Genomic DNA, 23,260 nt, shown 5'->3' with positions numbered 1-23,260 from the left:
TTTTTTTTGAGACGGAGTCTCGCTCTGTCGCCCAGGCTGGAGTGCAGTGGCCGGATCTCAGCTCACTGCAAGCTCCGCCTCCCGGGTTCACGCCATTCTCCTGGCTCAGCCTCCAGAGTAGCTGGGACTACAGGCGCCCGCCACCTCGCCCGGCTAGTTTTTTGTATTTTTTAGTAGAGACGGGGTTTCACCGGGTTAGCCAGGATGGTCTCGATCTCCTGACCTTGTGATCCGCCCGTCTCGGCCTCCCAAAGTGCTGGGATTACAGGCTTGAGCCACCGCGCCCGGCGCAGGGCTTTCTTTAGAAGAAAACTGAGCCCAGAGTTCCCCGGCTCACCTCCCCTTGCCTGCCCTCCCTGGGTGTTCATTCCTTTCCTAGGGCCCCCTCCTCTGACTCCTTTCCTAAGGGTTTCCCCCTTACCCCCTTGAGCAGATGGATACTACGTCTCTCTTTTTTTTTTTTTTTTTGAGATGGAGTCTCGCACTCTGGCCCAGGCTGGAGTGCAGTGGCGCGATCTTGGCTCACTACAAGTTCTGCCTCCCGGGTTCACGCCATTCTCCTGCTTCAGCCTCCTGACTAGCTGGGACTACAGGCACCCGCCACCAGGCCCAGCTAATTTTTCGTATTTTTAGTAGAGACGGAGTTTCACTGTTTTAGCCAGGATGGTCTCGATCTCCTGACCTTGTAATCCACCCGCCTCGGCCTCCCAAAGTGCTGAGATTACAGGCGTGAGCCACTGCGCCTGGCTGATGCTACATCTCTTTATTTTTTTGGTGCCCCCTTCCCACATCTCTCTCTCCATCTTTTTCTTTTTTCTTTTTTTTTTTTGAGACGGAGTCTCACTCTGTTGCCTAGACTGGAGTGCAGTGGCACGATCTTGGCTCACTGCAACCTCTGCCTCCCAGGCTCAAGTGATGCTCCCACCTCAGTCTCCCAAGTAGGTGGGATTACAGACGAGTGCCACCACGCCTGGCTAATTTTTGTATTTTTAGTAGAGATGTTTTGTCATGCTGGCCATACTGGTCTCAAATTCCCGACTTCAGGTGATCCACCCGCCTCAGCCTCCCAAAGTCCTGGGATTCCAGGCGTGAGCCACTGCGCCCGGCCTTTCTCTCCATCTTTGTTTCCGCCCTGACCCTTCCCTTCCTCTGAGGGATGGGAAGTGTTCAGCTTCATGGGGCCGCTCTGGGGGTGTGTTGTCAGCTCTCCTTCCTCAAGTGTGTGTCCTCTCCCCTCCCTCCAACAGACGATGGGAAGATCTTCCATGGCAGCGGTGTGGGGGACCCCTTTGGGCCACGCTGTTACAAAGGGGACATCATGGGCTGTGGAATCATGTTCCCCCGGGACTACATTTTGGACAGTGAGGGTAAGTGGGGTGGGGGTGGCCAACCAGGCTGCTTGGGGCTGAGGGTGGAAAGGCACCACAGGAGCTCAGGTTTCCTGGTCCCCCAGGGGACAGTGATGACAGTTGTGACACAGTGATCCTGTCTCCGACTGCCCGGGCCGTCCGGAACGTGCGGAATGTCATGTACCTGCACCAGGAAGGGGAAGAGGAAGAGGAGGAAGAGGAAGAGGAAGAGGATGGGGAAGAGATAGAGCCGGAGCATGAGGGCAGGAAGGTGGTGGTGAGTAGGGAGAGTTTGGGGTGGGACCAGGGTTCTTGGGTCTGGGCAAAGGGTGGGTATTAGTGGGGAGTAGAACTCACAACCAGGGTGGGAAAGACGGGAAGCTCTGGCGCTGCCCAAGGGCTGTTCCAAGCTCCAGGGGCTGCTGAGATGGGGAGACGGTCTTGGGAGGCTGTTTTCCAGCCTCAGCATGCCCTCTGGTGGTCACTTCCCATATCACCTTAACTGTCCCTCTCCAGCCCCGCTGCAAGCTGGGGTGATTGGGGTTCAGGCCTGTGGAGCTCCAGCATCCTCAGGGAAGAGGCCACAGCCTGCTTGCTCCATTCCTCTCCCCACCTCCTCCCCAGGTTTTCTTCACTCGGAATGGCAAGATCATTGGGAAAAAGGATGCTGTTGTTCCTTCTGGAGGCTTCTTCCCCACCATTGGAATGCTGAGCTGCGGGGAGAAAGTCAAAGTAGATCTGCACCCCTTGAGTGGCTAGGGCCTCCCCTCCAGACCTGCTTCTTCTCCCTGCCCACCCTCTGCTGGGCCAGGCACCCAGTTCCTGACTTCCCAGAGGATTCATTTACCCAGCAGGCCCCTGGAGGTGTGTAGTCACTCTGCCCCCACTGGCTCAGGCCCGTCACGCTTCTCTGTGCCCACGTTTCTGACCTGGTGCTGCCACTGTTGTCAGTCCCTGGGCCTGAGTCCCTGGTTGGACAGGAATGGACCCAAAGAATGGTGTTGGTATGTGGGTGGTCCCACTCGCTTCGGTCAGTGGGCTTCTGGATCCCCCTTTCCTTCACTGGCCCCATGTGGGTGGAGAAGCGTGAGCACCCTATCTCAGCTGCTATTTAGGCATGATGCTTTGTAGAGGGTGGAGTAGACAGCCCCCTCCCCTACTCACCATGGTATTTCTCCTTGAATTCCTCTTTCTTGTTTTCTTTCCTGGTTGTGTGAACCAGTTGCTGCTGTCATACCCCTGGCAGGGCCAGGGGACCTCTCTTTGGTCATCTCTGTCCTTTCACTAGCTGCTGCCCCAGAAGACTCCTCTAGGCTCTCCATTCTTTCCCTTGAGAGCTGGCTCCCCACCCCAGCCTGCTCAGGCACCACAGAGAATCTGCATCTCTGGCTTCCCATACCTGGACCCACATAGGTGGGTGTCTGTTGCATGTTTAAGAGAGAGGGGCTGTGAGGTGACAGGGCACTAGGACCTTCGCTCCTTTTCCCCTTCCATCCTTTCTTTGCCAGTGCCACCCATGTCCCTAACTCCCAGGTACTGGGGCTGAGGCTCTGGGGCCTGTCTCCCTGTCAGCGTGAGGGCAACACCCCAGAGCCTCAGCCAAGCAAGCCCAGAGGGGCAGCGTGGCCTCTCCCTCCCCTTTTCCTGCCCCGTCCCATGCCTCAGCTTGCTGCTTGTGCCAGTTGCCTGTTTCGCTTCAGTGTTTGATTCTAGCACTTACATGTGTCGTCCCCACCGAGCCCTCTATCTCCTAATCCCTCAACCCCTGACCCCCTCCCCATAACAGTGACTTCTCCATGGAGGAACAGGGAGCAGGAGCTGTTGGTCTTGGTTTGCACAGAGTGGGTAGGGCTGTGGGGAAAGCGGGTGAGCTGTTGTGCTGCTGGGCCTCCCTTTGGCCCTCGCTTCCTGCCCTATGATGTATGAAATGTATGTACAGACCAGAGATGTTTATACAGCCAATAAAGATGGAGTTTCCGTATTTATCAGTATGGCCGGAACCAGGAGCCTTTCCAGTCCACAGGGCTAGGAACAGGACTGCCGGACGGGGGCAGCCGAGGGCAGCTTGCTCGTGGGGTGATCTAGACCAGTATTGGGCCAGGGATGGGAATCATATGTTCTATGGGCCTGGCTGTAGGCCTGGGCCCTGGGATGCCCCCAGGAAGCACAGATACGTCCCCTGGGAGATGAGGCTTTGACCCTCCTGTGAGTAAGGGTTGACTCCAACTTTGGCTAAAGTTTATAGAAATTCTTTATTTCTTTATTATTAGACAAAAATAGACTCTCTTTTTTCCCCCTATTCATGTGATCCTACTCTGAATCTCTGCTCAGAGGAGGCAGTGACTTGCTCCCCACCCCTCTCCCATCCCTGCCATGCTGGGACCTGCAGCTGGGTGGAACTGGCAGGGGCCGATCCCCTGGAGGGCTGACGTTCTCCTGCAGGTGGGGCTGCCTGATCTCCTTTGGGGCTCAACTGCTGATGCCTCCTCACCCCTCACACACCCATCTCTGCCATCTGCTCACATGCAAGGTCATCTCATGGGCCCATCCACTTAACTTAGCCAGCTGGGGGTGGGGAAGGAGAGCAGTGTCCCAGGCCTGATGCCCACTCCTCATTCCTAAGGGGGGGTGCTTTCTCTTGGGTCTCCTGGGTCCAGGCCAGGGGAAGTGAGGGCTGTGGGGTGCTGGGAGGGGTGCAGTGTTGATGTGGGCTCTCAGCTTGTGGCCTTCCTTCATTTTCTCTGGCCCAGTAGAACTTTGGTGATGAAGGTGACAATGGCGCCAGCAGGCTGATCTGGGTCAAGCTCTGCAAAGAGGTGACACACATTCTCCCAGGGGCTTCCCGGCTTCTTGGCCACGAAACCAAAGATCCTAGGGGGACAAAGGGTGGGGAGGGGGCTTAGCATTCCTTCCACAAGGAAATGTAGCTGGCCTTGGTGAGATGAATCAAATGCCAGCGTCGAGAGGACGGCAGCACCCTGGTCCCTTGGAGGGAAGAGGCTGAATTCGCGGGGCTTACTTGGAGGTGGTCCCGTCTGGGTTGGTCCATCTGCAGAAGGAGAAGAAGTGTGAAGAGGCACACTTCCAGGGGACAGCTGCTGAAGGGGGGCTGGGGCTGGGAGCTGGGGGCTGGGGGCTGGGGTTGGAGCTGGGGGGCTGGGGGCTGGGGCTGGGGGGCTGGGGGCGGGGGCTGGGGCTGGGGCTGGGGCTGGGGTGGGAGCTGGGGCTGGGGCTGGGGCTGGGGCTGGGAGCTGGGGCTGGGACTGGGACCTGGTGGGACCATGGGGGTTTGAGGCAAAGGGTTTGGAGGGAGGGTCACCTCCGGTCTTGAGGGTCAGTGCTGGAGAAGGTGATGCTGTTCACTGGATAATGGCGGCGAAAGAATAGCCTGCAAGGAGGAGGGTGGGGAAAGTCACACTCAAAAACGGGGACCCCTAGGGGCCTTAAGCATGGGGTTTCACAGGGCTGAGTACACATACTTCCTTTGGTTGTCCGTCAGTGTAATGCCCTGGGCGGACACCTTGAAGTGGACAACTGCTGGTGTTGGGCGGGGGCTGCAGCTCAGAGCTGCAGAGCTGGCCCGGGCCACGGCTTGGGGGCCTGTCAGTGACTCTGTCTCCACTGAGGTCAAGTAGAGCACGCTGCAGGCTATGGGGGCAGGGAGTGGGTCACAGAGGGAGTGCCCATCCTCTAGCCACCCCCACCAGCTCTTGCACATTCCCCAGCTACTGCTGTCACATGCTTTACAATCACATAGGTGACTTGTTAAAAAGGCAGATTCCACGACTTTACCTGAACTACAGTCAGAAGCGAGGCAGAAAAGCCTGAGAATCTACATTCTAACAAGTTTCTCCCTGCTACCACCCCATGATCCTCTTTCTTGTTCATGAGACTTTGAGACCCTAGGCTGAGGACCCAATTCCTCATCCCCAACAGGATGGGGCTCCCCTGCCCTCATGGGTTGGCCAGGGCTCACCCACCTCAAGGCCTTTCAGTGCCCCATGCCCTGTATCCACAATGCCCCCTTGGTGCCCAGGGAGAGGGAGGGGAGCGGAGGGGAAGTCTCTACCAGCACCCTGACGCAGGAGGTCTGCTGCTGTGCTCATGTTGGTGGGCACTGGAGCCTCTGGGGTCTCTTCCAGAGGATCTGAGGGCAATGAGAACCGACAAAGCAGCTCAGAAGGCAGAGCGTTCCCCAAGCTGGAGCACTCCCTCTGCCTCCCCAAGGGAAGGCGGGGAGCTAAGACCTCTGGATCCTGCTTTGGCTGCAGGGGGAGGGGAGAGGTGGGGAGGACAGATGACCAGACACCCACCTTTGCTGGGAATGTGCAGACAGCAGGGCAGGGAGATGGGGGAGATGGAGTGCTGGGAGACCAAGGCGGACAGGCTGCCTGTGGAGGAGGAGGTGGGAAAGTCCTGAGGTGCCCAGGGTGCTCCGCCTTTCCCTTCCACCCTCCTGAGATCCCTTGGCGTCTCCCTAAACCGACCCAACGTAGCCTTCCCCAAGCTCCTGCTTCTCACCAAAGTAGGGCTCACTGGGGCAGCCCTTGATCTTCACCCCTTTGGGCCCAGTCTCAATGAGGAAATGGCGGACCAGCTGTTCCAAGGGGTCCCCTGAGAGGAAGAGAGGGGAAGATTGTGGCTTTAGGATTCCAGGTTCCAGCTTCTTCCCTAATGGGATTCTTTCCCAAGTAGCTGAGGTCTTTTCCTACCTTTCCCCTCCACAGCGGTATGGCCAGCACATCACCCCCACCCGCCCTGTTGCCTTGCCTCTGGCACCACCCCCCAACTTCGTCCCCACCCCACTCAGGTTTGGGCGTTCTGTACCTTTCCAGGGCTGGGCACTGGGTGGCGGTGTGGCCACCTTGAGGGCCAGCCCATAAGCTCCTTGGAATGAATGACTGTCCCTGATCAGGAAGGCTCCAGGGTCCTTGTCCTTCAGCAGGGCAATGGCTGCAGGGTGAGGGGTAGCGGGCAGCGGGGAGGAGAAGTTTTCACAGGGATGGACTGAGCCCCATGCAGCCCCCCTCCTCCGCCGACAAGCTCCATGGGTCTCTTTTGGCCTGGCAGCTGTGGTGGTGGTAGGAGTCTGAGGACAGGGCTCTAGGATTCACAGGGGCTTTGACCATGTTGGATCTCACCGCCTTGGCCCAAAGCCCAGAATCACCTGCTGGCAAACGCTCAGCCAAGAGTAAACACAGGCCGGGCGCGGTGGCTCAAGCCTGTAATCCCAGCACTTTGGGAGGCCGAGACGGGCGGATCACGAGGTCAGGAGATCGAGACCATCCTGGCTAACACGGTGAAACCCCGTCTCTACTAAAAAAATACAAAAAACTAGCCGGGCGAGGTGGCGGGTGCCTGTAGTCCCAGCTACTCGGGAGGCTGAGGCAGGAGAATGGCGTAAACCCGGGAGGCGGAGCTTGCAGTGAGCCGAGATCTGGCCACTGCACTCCAGCCTGGGTGACAGAGCAAGACTCTGTCTCAAAAAAAAAAAAAAAAAAAAAGGCCGGGCGCGGTGGCTCAAGCCTGTAATCCCAGCACTTTGGGAGGCCAAGACGGGCGGATCACGAGGTCAGGAGATCGAGACCATCCTGGCTAACACGGTGAAACCCCGTCTCTATTAAGAAATACAAAAAATTAGCTGGGCGCGGTGGCGGGCGCCTGTAGTCCCAGCTACTCGGGAGGCTGAGGCCGGAGAATGGCGTGAACCCGGGAGGCGGAGCTTGCAGTGAGCTGAGATCCGGGCACTGCACTCCAGCCTGGGCGACAGAGCGAGACTCCGTCTCAAAAAAAAAAAAAAAAAAATTAAAAAAAAAAAAAAAAAAAAGAGTAACCACAGCTGAGACAGGAGGAGCCAAGAGCTTCAACAGGATGGGACTTAAAACCAAGACAGACACCCGGGAGGGTGGGATGGAGTGGGGTGGGGGCAGGCTGGCTTCTCACCTTGGTCACGGGACAGGTGTGGCTTGTACCAGAACTTGGATGTATCCTGGACAAACTTGACATTGCTTTGGCTCTCTTGTGTAGGAGGCTCTAGGACAGGGAGGGAGTAGGTTCAGACCGTAGGGTACCCGGGTCCCCATCCATGCTATATCCCAGGAAAAAGGGTTCTTTCAAGGTGGCCCCAACCCCCTCAAGGCCTTTATACCTGGGGGTTCGGGGACATTATCCGAGAGCAGAGGTGCGAAGGTGACATGGTGACTGATGCCTCTGGCTGGCGATGATGCCCGCTCTGGGCCCCAGGGTCCTGGCTGTTGCCCCGGCCCGGGCAGGTGGCGTTTCTCAGGAAGTGGGGGCTGGGTAAGGCCACTGGTGTCATAGGAGACAGCCAGGGGGAAAGCAGGTGTGGGTGAGCTCTGAGGCGGCTCTGGGCTGGCTACAAGCCAGGGCATCTGGGAAGGCACAGGAGTGAGGGGAGACCCATCTGGGCTGTCTGGGGGGCCTCGAGGGCCTTGCCAGGGGGCGTGGCGGAGGCCAGGAAGTGTGGTAGGCACAGGGCTCCGAGGACTGGCGCCGTCTGAGAAGCCCCCTGGACTCCTTTCCTGAGGCCAGTCACTGGGCGAGCTGGGAGGAAAGGTCGGAGAGACGGGGCTAGGGGCTGGAGGCTCAGGCCCACTTCCCGAAGGCAGCTCAGGGGCCTTTCCGGTGCCTGCCTGGGAAACAGGGGGCAAGGCCTCGCCAGGACTCAGTCTCTGAGTGGGCGCTGAGGTGGGGGACCTAGTGTCCTGTCGCCGGGTGCTGTAGGGTGGAAGGGCAGATGGTCAGCAGAGCCCCCACTGTGGCTGCTCCCACCCCACCTGCCTTCATGAACTGCTTGGACAAGAAAGCACTCAAGTGTCCCCGGCCCCTCTGCATACCTTTCCTTGCCCTGGACTGGGCTGCTGGTATGCAGGGGCGTGGAGGGACCAGACAACTGTGACGAAGCACTGCCTGGGGCATCTCGGGGAGACCGAGGCAGTGTGCTGTGCCCACTGGGGCCCTCCCTCCAGGACACTGGCTCCAGCGACTCTGCAGTGGAGAGGTGGGCTGTGAGCAGGATGGGGCTCTTCTGTCTGGCTTAGTTGTTTCTCACCCTGTTCCCCCTTGACTTTCCCACCATCTTCCAGAACTTCCTCTGCCCTGGGCATTCCGCACTCTGGTGCCCCTCACCTGCAGATGCCAAGGGTCCTGCTGAGGCCAGGTGCCCAGGCAATGGGTACCTGTTCCCTCCCTCCTCCGTAGGGATCTCGTAGCTCAGCTTCCTAGATTGTGGATAGGGCGGGCTGCCCGGGGAAATGGAGCCAGCCCGTGGGGAGTGGGCACCAGGGCTGGGATACCCTCTGCCCTCTCCTGGAGAGCCACAGCTATGAGGCACGCGGCCATATGCTGGGCAGTAACTGGGAACTGCTCCTCCATAGCTGTATGTCACCAGGGCAGGGTACCCTGGATGCCCATACCTGCCTTCGGGGCACATAGTGTAGGAGCAGCCCTCGTGCCCTTCCTCGCCTGCCTTGGGTGACTTCAGGCAGCTGTAGTCAGGCATCGGGGCATGGTGATGCCCACAGGCAGGCAAGAGCAGAGGCAGCGGGTGCCCAGGCCGCACTGAGTGCAGGAGAGGCTTGCCAGCCTCAGTTGCCCACCCTTCTCCAGCCTCCCTCTCCAGCCGCAGTCCATACAAGGCTGCTGTAGGCAGCGCCAGCTTCTCCTCGCAGGCTGGGCATGGGTATAGGGCAGGCAGCCCAGGGTCCTCCAGGATGACCACCTCCCGGTAGCCTGGGGCGCGGCAGCCAAAGTCCCCAGTGGCTGGTTTCCCCATCTCAGGTGGGCAGGGGTATGGCCCCTCTGACAGCGATCGGCAGAGGCGCCTCTTCTCCATCGAGGCCTCAGCGTAGCCCTGGGGGGATCCCTCATAGCCCCCATAGGCCAGTCGCCTCCTCTCCAGGGTTCCCTCTGGCCGGTAGTAGCCCCCATTGGGGACCCCGCAGGACTCCCGGTAGCCCTGGCGGCAGGAGCAGTGGCGGCTGAGGCCAGGCCTGTGGCCTGGATACACTCCGAGGTGGGGGCCTCCGCCCACAGTGGGCTGCTCTTCGTCATCTAGGATGGCCGTCTCTCGCCCAGCCCCCCGGCCCCCACTGGCCACTCCGCAGCCTCCTAGGAGGCGATCCAACTCCTGCCGTTCAGCAGCCGTAGGGGGCGGCCGGCCAGGGGACTCAGCAGCCGGCTCTGTGGTCAGCGTGGAGGAATGGCCCGAGTCGCTGCTGACAGAGAGCATGGGGGGTGGTGGAGGCTCTGGAGAGGGTGCCGGGGGGGTCTGCCGGGGGGGCCGCTGCACCTGGGCATAAGGACTGCCATCCAGGGGACCCCGGGTGTGGGTCAGGGAGCCTGAGTGGGGAAGAGGATCAGGGAGGGAGGGCAAGCAGGGAATAGGGAGGGAGAGAGAGAGTTCATGAGAGGGGATGGCACTGGAGATAGCCATCGGGCCGGGGGTGTCTCTCGAGAGTGGGCTCTGCCTGGGGAGGAGGGAGTGTTCTTCTCCCTGGCCACGGCCCCTCCAGGGCCCTGCCACAACCCTGTACCTCCCACCCTGCAGGCTGCCCTGCGCACCATCCACACTGTCCTCGTGGTGCTGGTTGAAGTTCTCATAGGAGTCCCAGCGCACAGCCGGCTCAGTGGTGTTGTAGTCGACAGAGACCGAGGGGTCATTCCGTGGAGTGCTGCCTGTGGAAGGCCACTCGGGTGTTGGGGAGCAGGGTAGAGGCAGCCGTCAGTCCCCAGCCCATGTCCCTGCTCTTACCTTTGATCTTCTCGGGGCTGGAGGAGAAGACAAACTCCACGGAGGCTTGAAAGGGGAACCTCTCATCTATGGGGAGTGGACAGTGAAGAGCCAGGCCCCTGGCCCATACCACACTCTCCTGCCTGCCTGCCACCTGCCTGCCTGCCACCTGGGCTCCAGCCCCAGGCCACTTGTCTCAGACTCACCAGTCCAGGCCTCGTCCAGCTGGTCCTTGGGGAAAGTAAGCTGTGGTCCGTGGATGGTGCAGGTGTGAAACTGGACTCGGAACACCAGGGTCCGGTCTGTGCCCCGGCCACCCTTGTGATAGCATGTTACCTGGGGGAAAGGCAGGAGGCTGGGAATCAGGCCTCAAGTCCTCTTCTGTGCTTCCACCCTGGGGACTGCCTAGTCACAGCTTCTGCCCTGCCTCGATCTCAAGGTGATCTCCCTACTCGCCCTCCAATCTGTCTCAAATTGGTGACTGTGTGGCTACACCACCAACCCCTGCCCCATCTCCGGGATTCTCCTTGTTGCCAGGACCCCCTCACCATGACATCGCCTTTGAGGAGGAGGGCTGGCTCCAGGCTGATGCAAAGCTGCTGGGGACCAGGGCCTGCAATGTGACTGTGGGGAGAGAGGAGAAGGCAGAGATGAACCAGAGGCTCCTGCGTGCAGAGGCAGCTATGCAGTCAGGGGGAGCCAGGAGACCAGAGTCTGAGCCCTGCCCAGGTGTCTGGGGAGGCTGGAGAAGCAGGAATGCAGGGAGCAAGCGGGGCCCTGGCCATGAAGTGTCAGGGGCCTGGGAATAGAGCACTCACTAGACTCCAGACGTGTAGACAAGCTGCATGGACTGGTAGATTTTAAGGAAGGGCTGGAAGCCTAGAGGGGCAGAGGAGAAGGCGCGGAGGGGTGCTGAGTGGAGGGGCCTGAAGGTGGCTCTCCCTAGGGAGCGTATCTCAGGCAGACTCACCTGTGCCGGGTTCAAAGGCTGGCAGCGTGGGGACGAGCACATAGTGCAGGAAGAGAGGGCTGCTGTTCATTCTGATGGAGCCGGACAGCAGCCCACTGAAGTAGCTGATGTATCTGGCAGAGGGCGTGTCGAGGAGAACATAAGCCTTTTCCTCTGGAGGTCACCTTGTATCATTTCAACCACCCACCCTTAGAAAGCTGGCCCTTCTCCTCAGCACTTCCTTCCCGTCTACCAGGTCACCAGAAAGTTCTTCCTTGCATCTAATCTCAATCCTTCTTGCTCCCCTCTGCCTCAAAGCTCTTTCCCCAGAGCTCTGCTTCACTTTATAGTGGCAGGCCCCGACTGTCCTTAAGGTTCTCTTTATGATGGACCTCCTCGTCTATTTATTCCCAGGTCTACTGCCTTCCATCCTACTAGCATGAAAGCTCCATGAGAGCAGGGGCTTTGTCCACTTTGAATTCTCAGCACCTGGCACAGCCCCTGGCACACTCAGTGAAGGTGTGCTGCATGGATACGAGAGTCCTGGCCTTGGTAGCCATGAAGGGAGCTGCTCCTCTGGCCCATCCCCACCCAGGCTGCTCACCGACGCTGGGAGGGCTGCAGTTCTGTGGCCACCTTGTCCTCGCAGAATTTCCGCATGGTAAGAGTAGCCAGTGCCTGGTCAGCCCTGGGGACAGCAAGGCCAGTGTTGAGGATTAGGGACTAGTCTTCATCCTGGCCTCCCATCCCTGAGCCCCAGGGGAGGGAGGAGAGATATGATCCCCTGAGTCTAGAGGAAGCCCAGAGTGGTGGTAATGAGAATGAGAAGCACCATGTACAGTCACTTTACTAGTTTTTGGGCCCCAGGCAATTATTCCCTGAACTTTAGTTTTTTCATCTGTAAAATGGGGCAACAAAACCATCTCATGAGTTGAATTATATCCCCCCGAAAGACATGTACCTCAGAATGTGACCTTATTTGGAAATAGGGCCACTGCAGACATAATTAGTTAAGATGAGCTCATACTGAAGGAGGGTGGACCCTGAATCCAATATGATTGGTGTCCTTATAAGAAGAGAAGAAGAGACATAGACAGAGATGCACGGGGAGAACACCATGTGATGACAGAGGCAGAGATTACAGTGATGTGTTTGCAAACCGAGGAACGCCAAGGCTTGCTGGCCACCACCAGAAGGTAGAATGAGACAAGGAAGGATTCCATCTCGAGTCTCAGAGGAAGCAAGGGCCTGCCGACAGCCTGATTTGGGGCTTCTGGCCTCCAGAACTGTGAGACAGTATATTTCCAATGGTTTTTGTTTTGTTTTGTTTTGTTTTTTGAGATGGAGTCTCGCTGTTGCCCAGGTTGGAGTCCAGTGGCACCATGTGGTCTCACTGCAACCTCCGCCTCCCGCGTTCAAACGATTCTCCTGCCTCAGCCTCCTGAGTAGCTGGGATTACAGGCACCCACCACCACGCCCGGCTACTTTTTATATTTTTAGTAGAGACAGGGTTTCATCATGTTGGCCAGGCTGGTCTCAAACTCCTGACCTCAGGTGATCCGCCCACCTCGGCCTTCCAAAGTGCTGGGATTACAGGTGTGAGCCATGGCACCTGGCCCATTTCCACTGTTTTACACCACCCTGTTTGTGGCTGCCCTAGGAAACTTTACAGACCATCTGCTGCAGACTGTGTTGCTGTACTAGTGATAAAAGGGAGGTGGAAATGCTAACTTGACAGCAAAGGACTCTCAATGAAGAGGTGGGCTCGGGGGAGATGGTTCCTAAGGGGCCAGCTGGAGAAAGGGCCACTGGGGAAGGGGCTACTCCGGTGCTGGGAGCCTCACCCTGCAGAGATCTTGCTGTAGTGCATGTAGGCAGAAACGATGACCCCGAGCTTGCCCTTGCTTCCCTGAGAGACAGAGACAGGGATGAGGGTCTGGGGGCTCCAGGCTGAGCTGGAGCCTCCAGGCACCAGGGAACCCGAGGTCCTGGCCCACCTTGCAGTATAGTACGACCACGTGCTGTGGGTCAGCACTGAGCCATGTCTCCATGGCTTTGCAGATGGAGCACAGCTTGTCCAGGGGTGGAGCATGCAGCTCAGGCCAGCCGAAGTCTTGAACCTGGGGAGAGTGCAGGGGTGCAACTGGGACTGGGGCCCACCAACAGAGAGACACAGGCGGTGTGGAAAGGGGACAGGGCATACGGGTCTGGGGGCAAGGTTGGGATCTGCTGGTTGTCCATGATAACCTCAGCACTTTACTTATCTATACAATGGGCTGATACCTGCTGCATCACGTTTTGGGGTGTCTCCAGTAATATGTCATGCGAGAGGGGGAAGGTGCTTAAGAGTGAAGTAGATGCCAATTGCTACTATTAATAACGAGGAAGCTGGGGGCTTCTGGGGTAGGGGTGGCTTGGTTTAATGACTGGGCAGGCCATTTCCTTCATACCTTGGGGTTTAAGCGGGTCAGGTCATGCCTTTTCTCTGAAAGGTTGAAGAGCTGAAATAAAGGGGGAGGGCTTTAGACAGAAGGGACCTCCGGCAATGAGGCACGAGGTGGAGGTGGATCCTAAGTTAAATCTTCCTCTAAAACAAAGTGCAGGCCTGGCGCAGTGGCTCACGCCTGTAACCCCAGCACTTTGGAAGACCGAGGCGGGCGGATCACCTCCTGGGCAACAAAGTGAGACCCGTCTCAAAAAAAAAAAAAAAAAAAGTAAAGAAAGAAAGAAAATAAGAAGGTAGTTAAGGCCCGGCCTAGCCAATCACAGCCAAGTCGCCAGCGCTCCTGGATTCTCCGCTCCGCTCCAGGCGCCACTGCGGGCCCCACCCCCGCCCCCACCCCACCCCACCCCCCCCCCACCCCACCCCACCCCACCCCCACCCCACCCCCCCACCCCCACTCCTCTGGGCCCGCCCACTGGCGGCCTCGCCTCCGCTGGTGACGTCAGTGATTAGCCTCGCCCATCTGGACCCCAAGTCCCTCTCATTGGCTGACTCCTGATGGCCCCGCCCCTCACCAGGTACTTGTCCCGGTGCTTGGATTGCAGCACGTGGGCCAGCTCGCGCAGGTGGCCCCGGTGCCGCTGTTCATCGGGCCGCGCGGGGAAGGCGGCGGCCAAGATGCGCTCCGTCACGTAGGTGAGGTCTAAGTCCCAGCGCCGCTCCATGAGGGGATCCAGGCTGAAGCTCCTGGGGAGGGGGAGCCTACGCATGAACGCAGGGGCAGGGCACCCGGAGGTGGCTAGTGTGATGGGAAGGCTGTCTGTTGGGCAGCAGGTGAAGCCTGGTGGGTCCTGAGGGTGGGTGGGTCGGTCCGGAGGGAGAATACCGCTTTGGGGGTGGGGGGCTGTCCCGGGGAGCTTTGTTGAGGGGCAGCGCCCTGGGCTGAGGTGTGGGGCCGGCGTAAAGGGGGTCACGTGGGACCACCCCAGCACCCTCACTTACCTGGGCAGAGTGCTGCGCTGCTTTGAGTGGTTCAGAGATTTGGTGGATCCCTGGTGGATAACAGACAGTGTCTGGACATCTCTTTGGGTGCCCCCTACTCTAGACTGCCCACTCCACAGCCATACACTTTTGTCTTCAGGAAATCTAGATCCTTACTCCCAAAGCTACCTGCTTCCCCCTCCTCCTCCAGCATCACCTTACCAGGTGCTCTATGCGCCTGACTGGGGCCGTGTTTCGCCGCTAGAGGGAGATGGGGGAGGAAAAGGGAGTGGTTACAGCAGGGGCAAGGACCAGTGTGGGCCTGGGAACAGTGGAAGGGAATGTCAGTGTCCTGATGAAGGCTGTACTGGACAAGGGGAGAGGAGTTCTATCCCCAGCAGGCCCAAGGGCACAAGATCAGCAGAGGACTTAGACAGTTTTTTCTTTCCTTGTAGGATGAGCAATACCCACAGCACTACATTCAAGGTCATCCCCTGGGGGCCCTCTCTGGAGCCACCAGACCTCTGGACACCATGGCCAGGTTCCTTGCCCTCCCCACCCCATCCCAGAGCGCACTCACCAACTCCGCGGGAGGCAAGGCCTGACAGGCTGAAGTCACCTGGAAGGGGACCGAGTAAGGAACTGAGCTCCTGGTGAAGGGCTCTCCTGGGCTTGAGGATGGGGTAGCCCCTCAGCTTCAGGAGGAAGGTGGAGGGGCCTTCAGCAGATAGGCACAGGCTCCAGCTGAGGTTGTGCTATTTAAGGGCACCTCCCCTCTGGCCTCTTGGTCCCCCACCCCCCAGGCCCCCCACTTGTTGCTCTTGGCGCTCAGCCCCCAGCCCACACAGACCCCCATTCATCCAGCTGCAGGGCAGGAGTTATATATAGAGCACGCAGGCAGGCCATGGCCAGGGACGGACACTGGCCTCTTTCACCGGGAGACCCCGCCCCTGGGCACACAGCTCCCCCAAGCCAGCTCCAGGGCCCTGGGACCCTCCTTCGCTGCCCTGCAGGAAGACCAGGGAACCTCCTCAGAGATAGGGCTGTCTTGGGTGCCCAGTGGACAGTGGGTGCTATCTACAGCTTATTTCTGGAAAGGCCCAGTTTTTCCAGGGCCCAGGACAAGGCATTCTGAGGACCCTTCCCCAGAGGGAAGGCACAGCCCATCCGGCTGCCCAGTCTCTGAAATCCTGCTCCCCCACCCCCCACCCACCCCACCCTTCCTCCTTCTCATTCTCCTCCTCTTCCCCACCCCCATCCTCTCGCCAGCTGCAGCCTGGGCACAGCACCAAGACAAACGCTGTCTCGCTGTCCACCCGCCTGGGCCGGCCAGCCCTCCAGAAGGCGGAGTAGGGTGGTTCTTAAAGGGCCCAGTCAGCACCCCTCCCACCCAGGAGGGGTTCCCCAATGGTGAGAGGGGTGGAGGTGGAGGGTTGATGCCAGTGTGGTTGGAGAAGCCTGTTTGGGAGGAGGAAGGGACTCCAGACCCTCTCCCCCTATCAGGTAGAATCAGATACCCACCTTTGCTTCACATTTTCTGTGCGTCGCCACCTTGCAGACTAGGGGAGGTAGGGGGAGGAGAGGGGTTAGCAGGGGCCTGTGGGACAGTGGAAGGAATGGCCTTCCCTCATCTCCCAGACCCTGGAACCAGATCCTGGGACTTCCAGGATCCCAGCTGGACTGGGCTGGCTAGGGCGGAGGAGCAGGGCTAGGTTTTGAGGGAAGAGTGTGGCAGTGGGGTACTATTGCCCAGGCCAGGGGTAACGTTCCAGGGTGGGTGGAGGTGAGGAGGAAGGGAGGGAAGGAAGACTATAGTCACAAGTCAGGATGGGAAGATGGTGGAGAATACTGGGCCTCCTGGGTTGTGGGGGGTGTCTGTCATGGGGAGCCAGGGCCATCTGAAGGGGAAGGCAGCCGCCTCTTAGGTGCCATTGTGCCTAATCCAGGAGCAGCATATTACATTTGAGATTGTGTGAGTTGGCCTGCTGGAGTTGTGCAACACAGTGGTACTGGGTGGGGGGTCTCAGAGTCACAGGACAGAGCACCTCACCTCTGCACGAAACGCCTGTCCCATCGATGGTCACCTTACATACTGCACAGACTGGAGGTTTCTTCCGGAAAACCTTCTCCCGGAAGCTATGAGGCTCAGCTTTCCTAGGCTGAGGGTGGAAGGACAAACAGAGGTGTGAGTTCCCAGTGGGCCCATCTCCATCTCTGGGACTGGGCAGGAGCCTTGCCTTAGCACTGCACTGGTTTCCTCCATCCAGATCAAGCCCTCAAACTTGTAGGACGCACTTGGCCACAGCTGCTTCAGGGCGGTCATTGGGCCTGTCCTCAACTGTGTATGGAATCTGACCCCTTGCGTCACCTTTGCTGGGTCAGCTCCTCCCCAGGGGATCACTTGGGCCCCTCACGTGGCCCTGGTATGTGATGCCCTTGTGGAAAGCCCACATGCTCAGGCTTTCCCCCTGGTGCAGTAGGGGTACTCCCTGACTCTTCCCATCTTGTCCTCCCTTCATGGAGACCTGTGTGCAGAGTGAGCAGGGAGGTTCCAGACATACGTGTTGTATGTCAGTCCTGCAGCACCAGACTGAGCCAGCAGGAGTGGCCTCAGCCAGTCCTGCTCCTTTAGCTCCTGCTGTCCCCACACTCCGGGCAGCTGACATGCCCTCCTCCCCCACGGTCAGAACAACATGTTTACTCATTGTGCATTGAGGCAGCAGACAGCAATTGGATAAGGGGGGTGGTCATGCTGGAGGGAAACAGAGGCCTGTCACTGGGGAGAGATGTTTAGCTGGTTTTGGATGCTGTGAGCTCTCCCCTGACCCCCTGCCCCCTGGCACTTGGGATTCATTCACACACTGAATGAGGAAGGAGTGGACCAGATTCCCTGTTCAGCCCCTCCTGATCCAGAGGTGCAGTGAAGCAGGAGCCTGGGATGCCCCCTTATGGCCCAGGCCTATCTCAGTCCCTTCCCCTCCCACTGTGGGTTCACTCCTATCCTCTGTCTGGGGACAGCTTGTCTCCTTGCCACCTCTCTGTTTTACCCATATTCCCCCTCCTCTGGAGTTCAGACTCCTGCTATCCTCCTCCTGGGGACCCATCACAGTAGTCTCTCAGGTTGTCCTGAGCTGCTGCTTTTGGGGCAAGGCTGGGAAGTTGGGAAAGGGAGTGATGGGGATGTGGGCAGCATCTCTGGTTTTTTGACTGTCCCTGCAACACTTCTGGGCTGGACCAACTTTGTGGGACCCACTAGGACACTTGGGAGCATGCAGGCATTAGCAGCAGATATGGATGCTGTCAGTGGAAAGCAAACCTCCAGTTCGAAAGCACTCCTGACTCCCTCTCCTCTCTCCTTTTCTGCCCTGCCACCCCATTTTCCTCAAACTTCCCTGGGCCAGGGAAGGGGCCTGATGATCTCTGAGTCTGCTCTAGGATACCTGGATAGTGCGTGGCAAAGTCCTACAGTGAGGTACCTGGGGCTTAGGTTTGGGGGGCCAGGACCCCCAGGGTTGACCCAGGCTAGAGCAGGGAAGGTGAGAGGAGCCAAAACAGACAGCGGTACCCACTCTAACCCAAACATCCCCTCACACTACAGCCCTGGCCACTCCGGAGGGGATGCTGGGCCAGGAGAGAAGGCTGAGGAAGCTGAAATTGGGAAGAGGGCCTGGCCTGATTCCAGGTCCCCTCCCCCACTGCCCACACCTCCACCCCTGCCCCTCTTTCGCCCAGCTGGTGGGCACTCCTACCCTGCTTGTGGCCCGGCTGCTGTCCCTCCTCCCCAGGGCTCTGAGCAGCCTCTCCACAGGGCCGCTGGACTTCATGGTGTTCTGCTGGCTGGGGTGCTGGCCCCAGGGCCTGAACAATGCTGGGGCCTGGCCCGGGGCTTCCTGGAAGCGGCCTGGCGGAGGCAGCCGCTTCCCCTGGGCGGAGGGTAGGCTGTCTGGCTGGTGTGAGGAGAAGCCCGGCCCTGGAAGTGGAGGGAAGTGCAGGCGGGAAGGGGGCAGGTCGCCGCTCCAGGAAGTGGAGGGGGGAGGATGTGGGGGAGGCCAGGAGATCAGATTCCCAGGATCTACCCTGCTGGGAGTGTCAGCCTGTGATCTTTTGCTCCCCCCATTCCCCAACTCTGGAGTTGTCCCACACCTGGGACACCACACTCTCCAGAGATCTGCAGGGATCCATGGTCTTGAGATCCTGCCCCCAGTGGGGCCGGGTGAGAATTCTGGTCTCAGGGCAGGGCTAAAGGGCAAGTGGGGAACAGTGTGTCCCAGCCAGGCTCCAGCCAGAACTCTCAAGCCCTCGAGGGACTTCCGCTGGGGAGGGAGTGGAGCTGGGAACTACTACCAGCAGGCAGGCCCAGGATCCCGAGTGTGTCCTGAGAGTCAGGTAAAAATGGGACTGGGGGCCCCCTTCCTGTCTCAGTTTCACTCTGTATGAAGTAGGAAAAGGAAAGCATGCACCACCCACCTTTACCCTCAATACACCTTGCAAGGCCAAGTTCCAGCCACAAGACTGCTTTGCTCAGGTTTGGGGAGTAATCCATTTTCCTGCCACAGCCTAAGGCATATGAGGCCCTTCTCCTGAAAGCCCCCAGGTTTCTGCTCCTGACACAGTGCCCCCCACTCACCCATTCCCTGGCTTTGTTTCAGACATGATCTCACAGATCCCTAGCCCTCTTTCCAGCCCTGCAACTTGGTCTCTCCACCCAAGGGCTGCACCCTCCCCCTGCTACAACCCCGAAGCCTGAGTACTACCTTCATGGCTCTCCTGGGTCTGCTCTCCTTCCTCAGCAGCTGTCCCAGGGCCTGAGGACTGGACAGGAGGTCCCCCCTCCCAACACATACTCCACCCCCATCCATGGGCCTCCCGCCTCCCTCCTGGGAACATGGCCAACTTCCCGTCCTGGGAGTCAAGGGAGGGAGGTGGATGGGGCCTTGGAAAAGGGGGAGTAATCTCCCTAAAAGCTAAGGGGTTAATGGCCTGGGAGTCTTCAGCCCCAAGCTGTGGACAGCAGCCCCTGGGACCGGCTGTAGCTGTCACTTGAAAGAATGTGCAAATGTGCCCCTCTCATTTGCATGGTATTTATTGAATGTCCCAGTACTCAGGCAACTCCCACAGCCCTGGCTTCTCCCACGGGATCCCTTCTATTTGCCTCCTGCTCCTTCATACCCGTCAGGAAGGGTTCTCTGGGATGGAGAATCCTGCATTCTCTGGGGTGAGGCCTGCTGTGGGTGCCCACTTGAGACCCTTGTGAGAACCTGACTGGGCTGGGCCTAGCCTGAGACCTCTCCCTTGAAGCTCCAATTTTCCAGGCCAAGAAGTGTGTCCCCAGGATATCCTGGCCAGAAGGTGGCATCTGTGTGGCAGGCCTGGGCCCCCAGCCTGTAACTGGAGAGGAGCATGGGCTCTGCGACCCACCCCCATCCTGCCAGGCTGGCTGTGTCCCAGCACATTCCAGGCCCCTGGCCAGTGTGGGCAACCGGGCCTGGCCTTGTCCAGCCCCCAGCCCTGCTTGGGGGAGATGAGGCAGTGTGACAAGGTGGGCGGTGGGGGTGGCTTTTTTCTGTCCAGTCCCACCTTCTATGGCACATGGCCCTGACCAGGACTCTACAGGATTCGATCTCCTGCTGCCTCCATAGGGGCTGAAAGTCCCCTCACCTGGAACAGGTCCCCAGACATCCTCTCACCTTCACTGGTCTCACACTCCCCACCCAGACCCAGCAAGGAGATGCCCAAGCAGTGAGTCCGGTGAGGGGTGGGGTGGTCACGATCCACTGTGGCTGTGAGTCCCTCCCATCCTGTGGCAGTCACACCTCGGAAGGGAGGCAGGGATGGAATCCCTATGAGCCAGTCCCGAGGGGAAAAGTAGCTCACTTGAGGAGGGCTGGGAAGGCATCACTAGACCCACTTGGACCCTCACCCTCCTCCCGCCTGTAACATTCCAGAGCCTGTCAACCTCTCCCCCAGCCGGGCCCCCTCTTTCTCCGAAGTCTTGGGTTTGTTTGGAGAACCCCCTCCACCCACACCCCCCCTTCCTGGAAATAGCTGTGGTTGGAAGGGAGGCTGGGAGCCCGGCCGCCGCGGAGGAGGGGTAAGGCCCAGGGAAGGAGCGAGGGAGGGCGGCGGCTCTGGGGGTGTGCCCAGAAGGGTCTGAATGGTGGAGGCAGAGAAGGAAGGGGGTCGCAGAGCGGGGCTGGCAAGTCGAAGTAGCCTCGTCTGTGCCCGCTTAGGGCCTCAGTGTCCCACATGTGAAGCAGGAAAGGAAAACGTTCGCCCGCACCCTGCCAGGCCGGGTCCCGGGCGCCGCTCCCCGCTGCTGCCGGGTCCCGGGCCTGCGTGTGTGGCACGGCGCGCGGCCCCGTGCGCCCCAGGTGCTGGAAGGCTTGGCGGCCTGATCGAGTAGGACCGCGGCCGCGCCCCGCCCCCTAGTCACTGTCCTGGCCTCCAGCTGCTCCCAGCTCCATGCGGCCAGCCAGAGTCCCCAGCCCCAGTCCCGGGCCGCGCCCCGCGCCCTCTAGACCTCCAGCGGCCCCGCGCCCCCTCGACCTCCGGCGGCCCCGCGCCCCCTGGCGCCCGCCCCTGGCACTGCTCGCGCGGCCGTGACGCAGAGGCCGCCACCCGCGCAGCGCGGCGCGGCCACTCACCTGCGGGGGGCGCCCGGCGGGGCGGGGGCGCGGCGGGGCGGGGCAGCAGCAGGGGGAGCCCCTGGGCCAGCCCATCCCGCCCGTGCCCGCGCGGAGCGGACGCGGACGCGGAGGCGGCGGCGGCGGCGGCGGCGGGAGCGGGCGGCCGCGCTCGGCTGGGCTCCCTCCCGCCCCCGCTGCGCCCCGCGCCCCGCGCCCGCGCCCGTGGCCGCCCGCTCCTCCTCCTCCTCCCTCCCGGCTCCAATCCCCACGTTCCGCCCGCTCCCCGCCCCTCGGCCTCCTCTCCTCCCCACCTTCTCCCGCGAACCCACACTCACAAAGAGCCGAGGGGAAAGAGGGTGCGCAGACGGCCAGCGGGGCCGAGCCAGGCACATACTGGAGACAGGAAGTGGCTGAGAGGGGGAGAGAGAGTTGGAGAGAGACGGCCGCGGAGGACACGGGGACGGGAAAGTCTCAGAGACCGGGAGAGCCTGACCCGGCGGGACACAGGCAAAAAGAAACACGCGAGCCAGACAGACGCAGAAGAAACGGTGGGCGTAGGTCCAGAAGAAACTAGGAACAAGGAGACAGGGAACTGCCGCGCAGCCTCAGCCTCTCACCCTCCCGACAGGAGTGTGCCTGGTTGGGTCTGACCTGAGAGTACCACCCGTGGCCTACCCTGGTGGTGCTAGCGTCCCCTACCCCAGGCGGGCGCCTGAATCAGGTGAAGACACCTGGTGTTACTTTTGGCCCAAGTCGCCGGACACCCTTCCCTGGTCCTCTGCCTCACAGGAGACCTCCTGGGCTAGTATTCTGAAAGGATTCACAGCTGAGGACCTCTCCATCAGGCTCAAGCCCCCATCTCAGGCAGCTCCAGCCATCCCGTCCAGTTCCCTGCTTCGTTTATTCATTGAGACGGAGTCTCTGTCGCCCAGGCTGGAGTGCAGTGGCGCGATCTCGGCTCACTGCAACCTCTGCCTCCCAGGCTCAAGCGATCCTCCCACCTCAGCCTCCCTAGTAGCTCGGACTACAGACGGGCGCCACCACGCCCAGCTAATTTTTTGTGGAGATGGGGTTTCGCTTTGTTGCCCAGGTTGGTCTCCAATTCTTGAGCTCAAGCGATTCCCCCTCCTCGGCCTCCCAAAGTGCTGGGATTACAGACGTGAGCCACCATGCCTGGCCCATTGCCCTGTTTTGAAAGGGCTGGACCGTCATTCCCACTCTGCAGGAGACCTCTGAGAAGGTCTTCCTTACATTTAACTTGAGTCCAGGCTTTCCAAATGGAGATGGAAGTTCTTTCTATGGTCTGACTTCATTCTCTTCTTTTGCAGTGCCTGGTACTGGATAGGAACTTTATGGAATGGAGCTAATGGGCCCTAGGGCAGGTTCCAGTTGTGCCACCCTGGAGGGGAAGGTGGAGGGTAGGGATAAGGTAGGGGATATCTTCCTAGAAGTTCTGAACTTACTGCCATTCCTACATTCCCCAGCGTCCTTTAGCAGTGAGCACTTCCTGAAACTTTCTCCCTCCACCCTCCCTGCTGGATTTTCCATGATGAAAAGGGGCGGGGTAAGGGAGGTTGGGATTCTGAGAACCCAGTGCCCAGGGCTCAATGTCCAGTGCCTGCCCAAAGCAGCCAGTACTACTGGCTCTAAGGCCTTCTTTCCCTCCCTGTCTCATCTCAGCTGGGTCCCTTCTGTGCTCATCTTGTCTTTGGCAAAGGCTGAGAAGACTGGTTCTCATTTCCAGGGGGTGGAGCACCTGATTCCAATCTTGCAGCAGGGAAGAAGAGTCTGTGAAGAAGTGCGTGATGACGGTGTGTCCCCCCCACCCAGAAATTGGCATTTGGGAGGGGTGGATATGGTTGGGACTGGGAAGCCTTGATCTTACTGCTCTTGGTTGAGTTGGTGTTCAATAGACAGTTTCAGAGGTTAGAGCAGTGGGAGTCACTGGGCACTGGGGACAGGAGAGGAGGGGGTGGGGGGAGCCAGGCAGGAACGAGTAGGGAGGCACTGGGAAGAGGGGAGAGGCAAGAGTTAGGGGAATACCGAGGAGAGTGGTAGGGATTGGAGGCTTCTGGAGAAAGTGCAGGGCTGAAGGTTGTCCCATGTATTTTGGCCAGATTTGATTACGTAATCGAGATACACGAGATAATTAAATGTGTT

The 23,260-nt window shown here is 59.5% G+C and overlaps 2 protein-coding genes and 1 long non-coding RNA gene across 6 annotated transcripts in view; 2 read left to right on the top strand and 1 right to left on the bottom strand.

The window, feature by feature from the left end:
• Positions 1 to 3,645, top strand: part of SPRYD3 (SPRY domain containing 3) — a 16,566-nt gene extending 12,921 nt beyond the window's left edge. The window contains exons 9-11 of the mRNA XM_025401516.1: positions 1,248 to 1,367; positions 1,454 to 1,626; positions 1,974 to 3,645. Coding sequence (XP_025257301.1) covers positions 1,248 to 1,367; positions 1,454 to 1,626; positions 1,974 to 2,108 — 428 coding nt within the window. The 3' untranslated portion in view covers positions 2,109 to 3,645. The remainder of the gene's footprint in view (positions 1 to 1,247; positions 1,368 to 1,453; positions 1,627 to 1,973) is intronic.
• On the bottom strand, positions 3,580 to 21,467 carry TNS2 (tensin 2). 4 transcript variants are annotated; one of them, XM_025401511.1, is made up of 30 exons: positions 18,224 to 18,437; positions 16,525 to 16,633; positions 15,996 to 16,033; positions 15,055 to 15,093; positions 14,697 to 14,735; positions 14,496 to 14,545; positions 14,069 to 14,240; positions 13,501 to 13,551; positions 13,048 to 13,170; positions 12,895 to 12,959; positions 11,655 to 11,738; positions 11,072 to 11,184; positions 10,920 to 10,980; positions 10,650 to 10,725; positions 10,308 to 10,437; positions 10,123 to 10,188; positions 9,933 to 10,046; positions 8,786 to 9,710; positions 8,499 to 8,590; positions 8,207 to 8,357; positions 7,498 to 8,087; positions 7,293 to 7,382; positions 6,177 to 6,302; positions 5,871 to 5,963; positions 5,663 to 5,740; positions 5,419 to 5,496; positions 4,829 to 4,997; positions 4,669 to 4,737; positions 4,369 to 4,398; positions 3,580 to 4,220 (listed from the first exon to the last, which is right to left on the bottom strand). In XM_025401511.1, the coding sequence occupies exons 1-30, from the start codon at positions 18,296 to 18,298 to the stop codon at positions 4,082 to 4,084; spliced, it is 4,035 nt and encodes a 1,344-aa protein (XP_025257296.1). In that variant the 5' UTR covers positions 18,299 to 18,437; the 3' UTR covers positions 3,580 to 4,081. The 4 variants fall into 4 exon arrangements, with proteins under 4 accessions (XP_025257296.1, XP_025257297.1, XP_025257294.1 ...); XM_025401512.1 differs by lacking the exon at positions 18,224 to 18,437 and adding an exon at positions 21,436 to 21,467 and having other exon boundaries at positions 8,499 to 9,710; XM_025401509.1 differs by lacking the exon at positions 18,224 to 18,437 and adding an exon at positions 19,229 to 19,528 and having other exon boundaries at positions 8,499 to 9,710.
• LOC112634292 lies at positions 14,072 to 23,260 on the top strand. Its single transcript, XR_003121753.1, has 4 exons — positions 14,072 to 14,189; positions 14,930 to 15,108; positions 22,429 to 22,529; positions 22,845 to 23,260. It is a non-coding gene; the product is annotated as an uncharacterized LOC112634292 (long non-coding RNA).

This window comes from Theropithecus gelada, chromosome 11 (assembly GCF_003255815.1).
Source record: "Theropithecus gelada isolate Dixy chromosome 11, Tgel_1.0, whole genome shotgun sequence".
Lineage (NCBI taxonomy): Eukaryota > Metazoa > Chordata > Mammalia > Primates > Cercopithecidae > Theropithecus > Theropithecus gelada.
The sequence above is the reverse complement of the archived record's forward strand: the minus strand, read 5'-3'. Positions and strand labels throughout refer to the sequence as shown.